Source organism: Hordeum vulgare, chromosome 5H (assembly GCF_904849725.1).
Source record: "Hordeum vulgare subsp. vulgare chromosome 5H, MorexV3_pseudomolecules_assembly, whole genome shotgun sequence".
Classification (NCBI taxonomy): Eukaryota; Viridiplantae; Streptophyta; class Magnoliopsida; order Poales; family Poaceae; genus Hordeum; species Hordeum vulgare.
In genome coordinates, this window is record NC_058522.1 from 492253510 (window position 1) to 492267310 (window position 13801).

The following is a 13801-nucleotide window of genomic DNA, read 5'->3' on the forward strand; positions in this document are numbered from 1 at the left end:
AGAATGACGGAGCAACTAGATCTTCCACGTATAGTGTGAAGGCCGGCACTGGTGAGAACACGACTAGCCACCAACAAGGTTAGGAGGGGATGAAAGGAGCATGAGGAAGCGTGAGGAGGGCCAAACCCTAGGTATTTAGTAGAAAGAGGGTGTGGGAGGCATTATGTGCCAAAATTTTAGAATTTGTTTGCCCACCAGTTAATAGGCCAGTAGTGATTAATCGGTCTGGCAACTAATTAATCGGTATGACAACTCATTAATCAGTCTAACTGGTCAATTAATCAGCATGGCAAGTTAACACGATGAATAGGTGTTATTTGATTCGATCACCCTAAGAGTAGCGATTAACTAGCAAGTTAACTGGTTAATCGAATGAATTCTTGAACAGTGTATGGGATTATGAATCAACAAAGAACAAGGTATGCGATTATAGTGAAATGTGATTTTGTTCTTAATTTATTTATTGTTAAGCTACTGTTATTGTTGAGTTACTGTGTGATTTAACAGTCTCAAAGTTATTATTTAGCTTCAACTTAAATCACTTGCAGAAAAGGATGATGGTACGACGCGGAGGCATTTATGTAAAGATATTACACCTTGTTGTACGCCTAGCGAAAATTGATGTTATGATTATTTTATGGACGAGTCTTTATGTATTGTTATTTTGATTATAATTAATTATTGCATAAAATGCATGAAATTCAACATGAACAAGCATCTGAGACCGTTTAAGTTGTTGGTTGTTGCCCCATTTTTATCATAGGGTGATGAGGTGATTCATTTCATTTTATAAAAAAACAATCCGCAGAAAGAAAACTATATTGGTGTTTTTTCCAAGGTCACCAGGTGATCCATTCCATTTTTATTGTGTTCTTTGGAGATGCTTGTGAGGTGTTTTCTTTCATTAATTTAGTTGGGAGTTTAACATGAATTCATAGTGCTTACTGATATTTCACGAAGTTGTTGCTGTCATACTTGCATGCTGAAATGGCCTCTAAATTTTTATCTATATTTCTAAGAGAAAAAAAGACATCTCTAGGAATCTCATGCTTCAATAGCTTATAAATTAGATTTGTTAATAAAAGTTAGTCAGATACATTTTAAAGATTCTTCGATGCAGCAAAGCGCGCAGTGCTTATTATCTAACATCAAATAGTTTTGTTTTTATACTAAACATGTTTACATGTTATATATTTTCTAACCATAAGATAAAATTTCGCAAAAAATATCATCATGCACAATTGAATGTTACAAAGTTCTAACATGTAGATTTACATGGATTAGAACCATCTTTTTGCAACATGGTTTATGTTATTAGTTTCATACATTCTTATTTAATAAAACATACAATGCAATTGAAATCTCCATAGATAGAAGGTTAACTTTTGCGAAATGTGTATTGTTCGGTAGATTAGAATAAATAGTTTACATAGATTATAGTGTAGCTATATGCACTAATATTTTAAAATATCTTTGTACAGAAACATGCAATATACATGCATACAATGTATCTTAGGAGATATTTCTAATCATTTTAAGATTGATGAAGTCATCACAGATGCAAACATCGATGCCAATTCCAAGACTTAAACCCTGATTAGCTGGATCCACCACAAAGAACCTAACCACCAGAACGAGTCTAGTATATCCCAAGGCTTTTCTCTCACCCGCCTCATGTCTGCTCACGTGTTTCCATCATCAAATGCTGCAAACTTTGACGTACAGTTTGGGATGTCGTAGTTCCATCGACTGAAGACATGGTTTAATGTTGTTTGAGGAGTACTTCGACAGAGCCTTCCAAGGGTCACTTGAGATGGGCCGGGAGGATGTCACTTGGCGCGCCCTCTTAGCCGCCGCCATGTGTCGCATTTTTAAAACTTCCTTCAAATTTTATTTATTTTATTTTTTATACGTGTTCGTCTTTTAGATGATTTTTCGGGGTTTTTTCCTGCTTTTCGGTTTTTTCTAGGGGTTGGAACAAAAAATAAATTACAAAATGCGCGAAAAGGCACCGGTATGCATCTCACAAAAGGAGGAAACGCGTTTTTTTCACTAGAGGCACATATTTTCTTCCGCGAGAGGTAAGGTCGTGCCTCAGCCTGGACACGGTCCGGTCCGGTCCGACGTTTGGACCGGCCGCCAGCGGTCCCCTTTTCCTGCACCGGACCGTCGGAGGTAAAGCTGGGGCCGGACCGAGAGGACCAACCATGGCGGCGGCGACAGACGACTCCGGCGAGCTTCTGGTAACGATGGAGACAACTAGATGGTCAAGATCTGCGACGGTTCACACATAGCAGCGATGAGACGCTGTGGCGCCGGTTAGGGCGCAACTGTTAGCCGCGCATGTTTGTTCCTGCAGGTTTTCTGTTACATGTAAGTAATTTCACGCGTGCATGAGCCCATGATTTTGTGTGTGCGGGCCTTTCCGTGATTAGCGGATCAATTTTAACGTGGAGATAATCATGGATGACGCTTAGGTTAACGGATCAAACCTCGTTTCTTTTGCTGTTTCTGTTTTCTGTTCGGCGGAATAAAAGGAAAGGAAAATCATCCACGATTTTCTACATGCAGGCAGCCACACAAGCACGATCACCGTCCTCATCATTGCCGAAACTAATGATTAAAATTCTTACTGACGAAACTGAACTTTTAACATGACAGTCACGCCTGACGAAACTGAATGTTTCTGAAACTTTGGCAACAACTTTTAACTGCGGTCATCGCAGGGACGACATATGGTGCGTGTGCGTGTGCGTCGACCCCGACCGTCGCTTCCTTGTGTGTGTATCTATCGACTACGTGTTGGGTCATCCATCCGATCACCTCGCCGTCATGGACGTAGAGCCACTCGCTGAGCGGGCTGCACTCGGCGAATTACAAGTCTACAACAACATGTATGTGTAGCCGCCGTGCATGCAGTGATGCAGATATAGACAGGCGAATGAGGTTTGACTGGTTGACGCGGCCCATGATGCTCACCTCCACGCAGTGCCCACATCGCCGTGATCGAGCGAGGAGAGGAGGAGGCGTCTGTGCTAACCAGGAGGAGGAATCGAGCGAGGAGGAGGAGACACCGAGCGAGGGCCAAGAGAAGACACCAGATCAACCCTTGTTGGGCTTGGTCTGCTCGTTCGGCCCGGTTAAAGACCGGACCGGATCGAACTTTTTTCGGTCTGGATTACTGAGTCCAGACCGGCCTGTTTTGTTGTCGGACCTGGACCGAGCGGGCTAAGACCGAACGGGCCACGAGCGGACCAAAAAGCCCGCTCGGTACGTCCAGGCTGAGTCGTGCCTATTCAAAAGGGGAAAAGTGTTTTTTCCTTTCATGAAAGTCACGGATTTGCTTTTCGTGAAGGCATGGTTGTGCTTCTCGGACTAACATTGTTCTGCCAGGGGCTACAGAGTGAATAAAATCTCCATAGCGTCTGGAGCGACTAAACTGTTAATTTCTTCTATAAGTGTCTGGTGTTACAATCTGTCTGTCGTGGGTGCTTTGAGCACCGCCACTCCCTCCGCACTATTCATATTAACGATGACAGGCATGCCTTCTTGCAAGCTAGGAGGTCCTATTCAAATTGGATGGCTATAATCGGGTAATCTCAGTCCACTGAGATTTAGCACAACCGATAAAAAAGGTCTTATTCTTGTATTGGAAATATATTCTGTTACAAGTTGGCACGTGTTGTGGGAAAGGGACAACATTCGAGTTCAGACTTTGACAGTTTCAGAGTTTAACAGCCTCAGCAATGTCCATATATATATGGGGTATCAGGGTATGCGTCCGATTAATTAAGAGACGTGTGGCAGGTATCATCAGGCAGCAAAGCAGATAATAACACGTGTAACATGAACCTTGAGCAAGTTTTAACCGTCAACTGCCACAACCCATCAAGAACGAGCTAAGTTGCTAACTAATGAGCCGGGACAAGAATCCATCGAGTGTGCCACTCTAGATCATAATCCATATGCAATCTCCGTATGAACAATTTCCAAGAAGAGAAGGGAAAACAAGAAGAAAGGTATCAAAGATTTTATCACAATGCTATGTACAGTAGGAGCATGTGAAATCAATACAACTTTCATGTGTCTATACCCTGAACTATTCACAGGCAGATCAGATCAACCGATCAGCCGACAGCGACGCCCTTGCCGCCCGCGCGTAGCTAGTGGCCGGGACCCTTGGGGCTGGGCCCGGCCGGCAGCCTCGCCATGAGCATCTCCACCGTCTCCCTCGCCCTGTCCGCCACCACCACCGCGGCGGGGTACATCGCGCCGTCCCCGCTCCTGTCCGCCGGCGCCGGCCGCGCCGCGCCGACAAGGCCCGCTCCGGTGACCAGAAGGACGACCACGAGCGCCGCCAGAGCCACCGCGCGCCGCCCCGACGACGATGCCATCACAGAGAACTGCCGAGAAGGCGAGAGACGAAGATGCCGCCGGTGTAGTCTGCTCGGTGTGCCTCGACGAGCTCTGAAGAAACTACCAGCGAGTCTGCTTTCGGACGGTTGGTTGGTGTGGTTCGCCGGGTGTGCGAGCGCGTATTTATAGAGTGGCGGCGATAGGGTCGGGTCGGTGGGGTTGACGTGCTTGCTGAGCTCGCAGAATGTGTACGCATGGTGTGGTGGAAAGGGGGACTCCAATGGCGCGTGTACATCTGCCGAGTGCTGACCAATCGGCCATGGAAAAAGATGCAGCAGGCTGCCGAGTGGCCGGCCGACGAGCTGAGAATTCTTGCCTCTTCTTGGCCTGCAAGTCAAGGAAACCTGGCATTTCCAGATGACGGTGTGACGGCTGGAGGTGTGCAAATACTATACACGTACCGCTCATGGAAAAATGGAAGGTCGGAATCGAGGGGCTCAGGTTCTGTTGCGTACAAGGAAGAGAGTGCATGCCCGCCTGCGGATCGTGCGACGTCCTCACTCTGGCTCAGGTTATTCGTTAGAAAAGAGTCACGGTTCACAATGCAACTTCATATCGAGTCGTCGGCACGTACGGGGGACAAATGGAGGGTTGCCGGCTGGATTGTGTTTGGATTAAACATGTTTCTTTTCGTGTTTGGATCATCCAACTGCTCTTCTCGTCAAGGAATTAGTATTTCGATGCCAGAGGAAACGAGTGACGGCTCAACAAGTCCAACATGGGATCGGGACGACGACGGCCAACTAACAAACAATGGGCAATGGCGTAACCATAGATTAAGATGTAGGAAATTGATTACATGGCCACTAGATTCAGATGTAGGAAATGGATTACATGGCCAATTGGGTTAGCAACGCGGAGCACCATTGATGGAGGGCGGATCAGCAAGACTTCCAGCTCTACTGAACATGCATGTAAAATAAGGCATGCATCATTGGATCGCCAATTTTTATTACTCCCTCCGTTTATAAATATAAGTCTTTTAAGAGGTTTCACTAAAAGGACTACATACGGATTTATATAGACATAATTTAGAGTATAGATTCATTCATTTTGCTCCGTATGTAGCCCTCTAGTAAAATGTCTAAAAAGATTTATATTTAAGAATGGAGGGAGTATTTTTTTCGGGGTAGTTGGATCAGCAATTTGATACCTCTGCGCGGCTGCTAGAAAATCGGAGGGGTCAGAATCAAGGGCTCAAACTCTGTAGCGGTGTGCTGTCTAGGAAGATCGACGAGGAAATTGCATACGTGCATGCATACGTGCGTGTGAACGGTGACCACCGTCCGATTTTCGCCTGGATGGCTTTTGTAGACTTGAGAGATTCTTTTCATCGGATCGCCTGCGGAAAGTACGTACTTCACTCTAGCTGCCGGACTCGGGTGTCGCCGCTATCACTATCATTATTAATAAATAAATAAAAGAAAGAAAGATGGCATCACTTTTGACGTACTACGTGTTCTCATCGTCCAACCAACCCTGCAACGCGCTTGCCAGGCTACGAGTTTTAGTCATGGTTTAGTAGTTGCAGTCATGCTTTGCTTGGTGTATCGACTAAACACGGTATTTTTTTCACTACGGATCATCCAACTACTCTTCTCGTCAACAGATTAATACGGATCATGCAACGAGCAACGACTTTTCAAGTGCTTCAGTCCAACATGGATTGGGGCAACGGCTAACTTGCAAACGACATGCCATACGACTCTGTTGTCTTTTTTTTTTTTCATTTTCCCCTAAAAGAACAACAGGCAATGGAGTCATATTCTTGTCGCGGAGGGATATTACCTGACTTCCCTTCGAATGTTAAGAGTATCTGTGGTGGTGGCGTGAGGCTGGGTGCTAGTCCAGACAGTTTCAGGATTCAGCCTCAGCAAAATGCAATGCTTTAAAAGATACATTACATAGCAAAGCATTCTCTCACAACAATAAGATTCATTAATCTCTTTTTTTATACGATCGGTCCATGTTAGTAGATACGACCAAAATTTTATTCTAATAATGTTTAGACCATACCAGAAGCCCATTTGTTCGGTTGTAACCTGAGTATGTTTTAGCACGAATAGGATGATGTATAGAAGACTCGCGGGCATTAGATCAAAGGTGACCACCTCAGGTTGTGTATTATGGCTAACAATAAGCTGAAAATAAAAGCATACGCATATGAATGTAGACAGCAATAACCTCTGATAGAAAGTGGGACAACACTTACCCATGCGTAACAGAGAAACCTCTATCAGGCCATTGTCCACTCATTACTGTAAACATCTATCAGGCCATTGTCTGGCTCATTACTGTAAACGGTCGATTGATGTACTGAATTAGCTAATGAAAAGCAAGATGACAGCAGTGGAAATATTGTATCAATTCACAAGTTCACATATGAACACCAAGTGAAACAGAAATGAGTGAGTGATGGGACCAAATTCACTTGGCTGAACAGATGTACTAGAGATGGAGAACAGTTGTTTACCCAGTACACCCCAAATACCGCCCTCCTTCGTGCAGCAAAAGCCCCTGATCCTCTCTTCCAAGCAGTAAGGCCACAACTGACAGCAGCGACACACAGAAGGACCTGCGAAAGGCAAAGAAAGAGAGCAAAGCAGCCTGGCAACTGTGGCCTGCACCAACCCAACCAAAGAAATGTGGCCAGGAAATCAAAGCAGAACGAACAGTGAGCTTTTTTTTACTGTTAAGTTAGATTGAACACCTTTAAAAAATAATCTTACAATGGCATCGAAGCAATAAAGTGAAGTGGTTCAGTATCAGCTTCTATCTAAACTCAAAGCAGGGGAAAACCCTTGGCTTGATGTGAAAACTAAAAAGAAGGCATGTCATGGAAGGTTTTGACACTCTACGAACTATAGTGATGAACTGCTGGTTAGGACAGGCGTCAATACAAAATGCATACCCATTTCATGTAAACCTAAAGGCACCACCACCAATAGTGCCAGGATAATGTTGGTTAAGCGCAGTGTGATTCTAATGATGGCGGAAAAAACAGGGAAGAATAAAAGAGAAGGCAATTGACGAAAAGTTCGCAACCTGACTTATTAAATAATACACATGGATGCTTATGAGATAATGGGCTACATGAATTTTGCTTGAGGAATTTGTATAGCTGAAGGGATTCGCTACCCAAATACTCCCTCCTTCCGGAATTACTTGTCGCACAAGTGAATAAAAATGGATGTATCTAGAACTAAAATACATCTAGATACATCCATTCTTATGACAAGTATTTCCGGACGGAGGGAGTATAATATAAATGAAGTTGTCATGCACTTTAAATTATGATCAAGCAAAAGTAAGGTGTAGATGAAGCTGAAATTAATACATCAGCAACTCGTAACAAATTATCACAAAAACAGAGATCCAACCAGATAATTGTTTTTCCTAGTTGCCAATTTAAAAAATGTGCTCCTGCTTTGCTGTATATCCCAGCTTGTCATTTTTGTGTGTATTGTCAATGCAAATAATCTAAGAGCAATCTCAACCTATCGTTGACCTGTTCCAAACCATGGTTCGTCTATCTATGGCTGTAGATGCTAATGAGAAGAATAATAAGCGTTGCACAACTTTCACCATGCATTTTGTAAAGGATTTGGTTATCTCATCTCACCAGCTTAGCTGAGCTTGTTCAGTGCAAATGAATTTAACTAGGCAAGTCCCTGATCATATATTGATGCTACTGAAACTAAATTGGCCTTCATAAAACATTATAAAATTGAAAGTAAATGTTAATGTTGAAGATCAGCACTTCTGAAGTTCTCGTTGTTACTACAATTTGATTGAGCTACACTGTTTTCTAATAGCCAAAAGCCATATGCTGCGCTGCAAATCATTTGCATGATTCCTCAACGACGCATAGGTGTTTTCCGTAATTCATCCAACTTCAAAGCCATCTCCTGTGCCAGACTAATTCTTCCTCCCTCAATAAGAGCTTCCTTCAAATTACTGAAAAGCTGACCAGGTGGCCTAATCCCTCTGTCCAACATCTCCTGGAAATATGCACAAGCTTCTTCCAACCTGTTCTCAAAGCATAACCCGTTGATCAATGCGGAAAACATGTGCATGCATGGTAGAACACCCTTCTCCTTCATTTGGTTCCACACCTTCAAGGCCACATCAACCCTTTCATTACTGCAGAACATACCAACCATCATTGTATATGTATTGAGCTGAGGTTCACAGCCATCCTTGCTCATTCCCTGGAAAACATTATAAGCCTCTTCTATCTTCTGAGACTTTATAAGATGGTGAAGAATAATATCATAAGTCCGGGAATTCGGACCAATTCCACTCTTTCTCATCTCATCAACCATCTTGAAGGCATGCTGGAATTTTGAGGATCTGCAGTAAGCCCCAACAACTGCATTGCATGTAGGTACCTCCATGGGAAACCCACTGGCCTTAGAAAGCTCGAAATACTTCAAAGCCTCATCAAGCCTCTCCTCTGAACCAAGCCCATTGATAAGCATACAATACACATGAGGGCTTGGCATGCAACCATTGGTTTCCATCTCACGGAACACCTTGATGGCCTCGTCACATTTGCCAGACTTGCAAAAGGAACTAATGAGCATCCCGTATGCCACGACATCAGGCTGCAGGCCTGCATCTAGCATTTCTTGGTACACCGACTTGAGCATCAGCAAGTCCTTCTCATGGCCCCAGCCTTCCATGAGGACGGTGTAGGTCTTCAAATCAGGAACAAACCTTCCATTCCTCTTCATCTCCTTGAAGATGGCATGCGCCTTCTTGACTTGCTTGGATTTGCTCAGGACGTCGATCAACCAGTTGTAATCTGACAAGTCTGCTTTGAGCCCAAAACCGGCCATCTTCTCAAACGTCTCGACGGCTTCCTTGACCTTTCTTGCCCGGGCGTACCTCCTGACGATGAGCCTGAACGTGTCCTTGGAAAGCAAGCCGCGGCACCGCATGGCCTCCACCAGGCTCCAAACCAGCCTGAACTGCCTAATCTTACCGAGCGCTTCGATCAGGTTGTGGAAGCTGTCGGCCGTGTACACGAAGCCCTGCTGCCTCTCCGCCCACCGGAAGAAGGCGAGGGCGAGGATGCCGGCGTTGCTCAGGTTCTTGAGCACCTCCGCCACCAGCTGGGGCGACACGGAGGCTCCGAGCGCGTCGAGGGCCGCCGGCACCCTCGGCTCCGGCAGGGTGGACAGCACGCGGCAGACCCTCTCCGCCTCCTCGGAGACGTCGAGGCCCGGGCCGGGCACCACAGTGAAGTCCTGGTCCACGGCGAGATCGTGGGCGCCGGTGAGCCCCGCCGCCTTGGAGACATCGGGGCCCGGTCCGGGGACCACGGTGAAGTGCTGGTCCACGGAGAGGTTGTGCGCGCCGGTGGGGCCCGCCGCCGTGCAGAGCCACTGGCCGCGCATTCCTCCGAGCAGGTGGTGGGCGCGCGCGCGACACGGGAAGGCAGCAGGCGGCGGAGTCATCTGTTCGAGGGCCATGCGAGCGTGCTTTTCGGGGCAGCTCCTCGCGGAGCGGAGCAGGTGGGCGGCCGCGCCCGCGGGGCGGAGGCAGCGCATCCTGCCTTGGAGGTGGAGCGTGGCGGCGGCGAGAGATGTTTTGGTGGGGATCGACAAGGCCGGCAGCTGGGACCCCGGACGGATGTTTTGGCGAGGTCTGTGCTCCCGCAGCCGCAGGGCGGATTACGGACGATGCGGCGGCGAGCCTGGGCGGCGCGGCGGCGAATCCTATCGGTGAAGTGAAGAGCCGAGCACGTCGAGGTGTAATACGCTGGACCGTTTGCTGTACGGACAGACTTACTCCCATCCTTTGATTACCCATCAAGATATTACGTTGCATGCATTTAATTTACATTTTTAGAATTTCAAAATTATACTTCCTCCGTCTCAAAATAAGTGTCTTAAGCTTAGTACAGTTTTGTAGTAGAGCTAGTATAAAGTTGAGATGGTTATTTTGGGACGGAGGAAGTATAAGGTTTGAACCAACTATCGTAATTAAGATTTGTTTTCAGGTTTCTTGGGAGGAGCTCTTCAAAAATATATCCGATATGAATATTTTTGCCTAATTTTTTTGAGCAACTTTGGATAAAACAAATACAACTTTAGTGTTATAGAAGAACAACTTATTATTAGTACGTGTAAAATGATTGTGTGCTGTTGAAAATCTCATTCAAAGTTAACTAACATGACTATCAAGTTAACTAGCTTCATTTTTATGATTTCTACCATAACTAGCTTTGCCTTCAAGTTGATAGTATTTGTAGGCAACCTAGTTTTTGAGTTAGGCTAACATTTATCCTAAGATGCCCGCCATGACTAGTGAGTAGCTTAGCATCATCCTTGGTTGCATAAAAAGAATGAAACTTAGTTTCATAGGTATGCAACTTAGCACCACTTATGGACAACTTTTCAATGTATTTTATGCAACTGAAACTTTAAAAGAGTAATGGCATGCAACTAAGCATCACTGGTAGGCAACTTCAGAGTGTTTATAGGCAACTTAGAAAAATAATCATAAGCAACCTCACAATATTTGTAGGCAATTGATAAGCAATGGTAGGCAACTAATTATCAATAACACGCAACTGTGTGGTAGGAAATTCATACTATTTTATAGGCAAGTGAGCAGCGGCGGTAGAAAAACTAATTACCAATAGCAGGCAATTGAGAATTGATGATAGATAATTTCATAGTATTTATAGACAACTCACGTAATTTCATAGTATTTGTAGACAATTGAGCATTAGTCGTAGGCAATTGAGCAGCCATGATAGGCAAGTTGGGATAATATATTGTAGGCAACTGAAAGTATAATGACAGGCAACTAAGGATCACTAGTAGGCAACTTCATAATGTTTGTAGGCAACTTCATAATGTTTGTAGGCAACTTCGAAAACCAAAGATAAGAAACTTCATACTATTGTAGGCAACTAATTTACAAAGTTACGGAACTAATGAGCAATGGTAGGCAACTAATTACCAATAGCAAGCAACTAGGCTTCTTTACAAACTATACTAGGCAATTTCAAAGTCTTTGTAGGCAACGATGGTTCAAATGTACGCAACTGACGATCAATGATAGGCAGGTTGGTGTAAAATTAGCAAAAGTTCACATGTAAAAAAAGCCCAGCGAAGTTGATTGCATGTAGCACCAAAGGCGACTTATGTTTCGTGTGATTTTCTCGTTTGTACACAAACCAACCTAACAGGTAGCCCTACTAGACCAAAAAGAAGGAGTTGATTCACTACAGCACTGAAGTCGTCTCCATTACATCCAAATTTGCCCATGAAAAAAGTTTGTCGAAACATATCCATATGGGATCTGGTTTTAAAGCATTCATCGCGAGAAACTCAAACGTGAAAACTATTTTGAATTCCAACAATCAAATCAAAAGTTATGAATTTTAAAATTCTATAAAATCTTAAATAAATGTATGCACGTAGGATCTTACTGAGGAATTGTGGGGCGGGAGGGCACGAGCAGACACGGGGGATCAGGTGCTTTTTCTATTTTAGTATGTGAGGTGTGATTGGATTGTACTTGTCCTTTATGAGAGGAGTGCATGAATGTCTCACCGAGCTCGCGGGCGCTGCCTAGCCACGTCCTTTAAACTTATATGATCAAATTTATCCAGAAAAATATTTATATCCAGAAACTAGGCTTTTGCCCGAAAAATGCTACTTATGGCCAAGCACCGCATGTCGCTATGTGTGTGCCATCCCACCGCCACGGGAATTTGCGTTGACAAAGTATTTGGTCGGTATTTGATTTATTTTTGTGCCCTATTGAGTCACAGAGGTCCCACCCACGTACAAAGAGGAAAAATCTAGTGTTTTACCCTTTTCGAAACCTAGAAAGAGATCTGCCCCTGGTTTCAAAAAATCAGGATATGACCATTTTTTTTACTGTCAAGGTGGACGGCGGTAGGATATAGCCACCTATTGTCGAGGCCCTCAGCGTTAGGGGGGCACGGCAGAGGCGGACAGTCATTGGGTGTTGCTGACGTGGCTAAAGTGCCTATTGTCATCAACAAGGAACGGTAAATTGTTATAACCTACCGTCATCTACCCCGGCAATAGGATCCACACCCCTCCCCTCCTTCCCAAAAAACCCTAAGGCGGTTCTACTTTTGAAACAGGTTTTTATTTTACGATAGGTCGTGCAATCCTACTGCGAGAGATCCTAACGGTATGTAGTTGCGCAAATGGTAGCGGCCCTGCTCTCGGGCCGAAGCGGACGTCGTATGCCATATGGTAGGCCTTTCCTCTGAGCTCTCGTACACACTGGTGGCAGCATGTGCCAAAGTTTCAATGATAATATTTAGTAACTTACTTTTGTAAAGCCAAATAAATATTTGCAACAATATGATCATAGTTGTTGCCACTTCATTCTTGATAAAACCTGCACGATGACCCTTGTCGAAGACAGGGTCAGACATAGCATACCGAGAGATGATGTTCGGATCAAAGGCCCTCCTAAAACAAATGACAATTCAAGTTAATTTTTTGAGAACAAAAATCATTTCCCAACATTTCATTCTATATGTGCATTTAATCCACTAGTGTACTATTATGTACTAACTAAAGAAAACTTCAAACTACCATATGAGTCATTTACCAACATCCATCATTCATTTACCACCATCTTTCCTATTCACTAACATCCATTCATATTCAACCAAGGTAATCATTTACCAACATCTATCAATTTCACTAACATTTGTGCATATGAGTTATTTACCAACATCCATCATATTTACCCAACATCAATGATATTTAACCAACATTCATCATATTTATCAAACATCAATCATGTTCAACCAACATCAATCATATGAACTAGGGTTCACTTCAAAATAGATAGAATCCACAAAAGTTCAAACATGAATATGAACTAGGAAATGCCTCCTCGAGCCTCCACCAAGCTCACAACCGTCTCGACCTTGGGCGCATCACCCTCTTGATCTCGTCGTATTTTCCCTAGTCATCGACAATTGATCATTACCCACGTTTACTCTGTGTGGGCAAAATACCGAGCCATATATTGCAATTGTGTACATGTCACATCTTTGCTAGGTCACTTGACAAGATGTCCCATAGTAAACATAACCATCCGTTTCTGGTTGATATGGGCAAGGGACACCCCCAACCTCAATCAGAATTCACCAAAGGTACGCATGCAACACACAACTTCACTCTACACGCACACGCATCTCTTTATTGGTCGGGTCGCTGTAATGATCCTCCAGTAATAGCACCGTATGTATGACATTTTCTTGGCTATAGTTGTTTTGAATTGGTTAAAAAAATGAACAATAATGTCATCCCATTATACTCGATTTTCTGCATTTTCAGTTTTTTCCACACAGTTAAAATTGAACAAATCTGCA

General features: G+C 44.2%; 2 protein-coding genes across 2 annotated transcripts; both read right to left on the reverse strand.

Annotated features, from left to right (window-relative positions):
* Positions 1–3978: 3978 nt before the first annotated feature.
* On the reverse strand, positions 3979–4491 carry LOC123451871 (PAMP-induced secreted peptide 1-like). The gene has a single exon (XM_045128418.1). The coding sequence runs from the start codon at positions 4392–4394 to the stop codon at positions 4164–4166; it is 231 nt and encodes a 76-aa protein (XP_044984353.1). The 5' UTR covers positions 4395–4491; the 3' UTR covers positions 3979–4163.
* A 3579-nt stretch (positions 4492–8070) lies between these two features.
* LOC123396401 (pentatricopeptide repeat-containing protein At1g71060, mitochondrial-like) lies at positions 8071–10194 on the reverse strand. Its single transcript, XM_045091347.1, has one exon. It carries the CDS (start codon positions 9969–9971, stop codon positions 8274–8276), a length of 1698 nt encoding a protein of 565 aa, XP_044947282.1. The 5' UTR covers positions 9972–10194; the 3' UTR covers positions 8071–8273.
* Between the last annotated feature and the right edge of the window lie 3607 nt (positions 10195–13801).

What these genes read in the sequence shown, in the direction of transcription:
- LOC123451871 (XM_045128418.1), bottom strand. Translation starts at nt 4,394, where the DNA reads ATGGCATCGTCGTCGGGGCGGCGCGCGGTGGCTCTGGCGGCGCTCGTG.
- LOC123396401 (XM_045091347.1), bottom strand. Translation starts at nt 9,971, where the DNA reads ATGCGCTGCCTCCGCCCCGCGGGCGCGGCCGCCCACCTGCTCCGCTCC.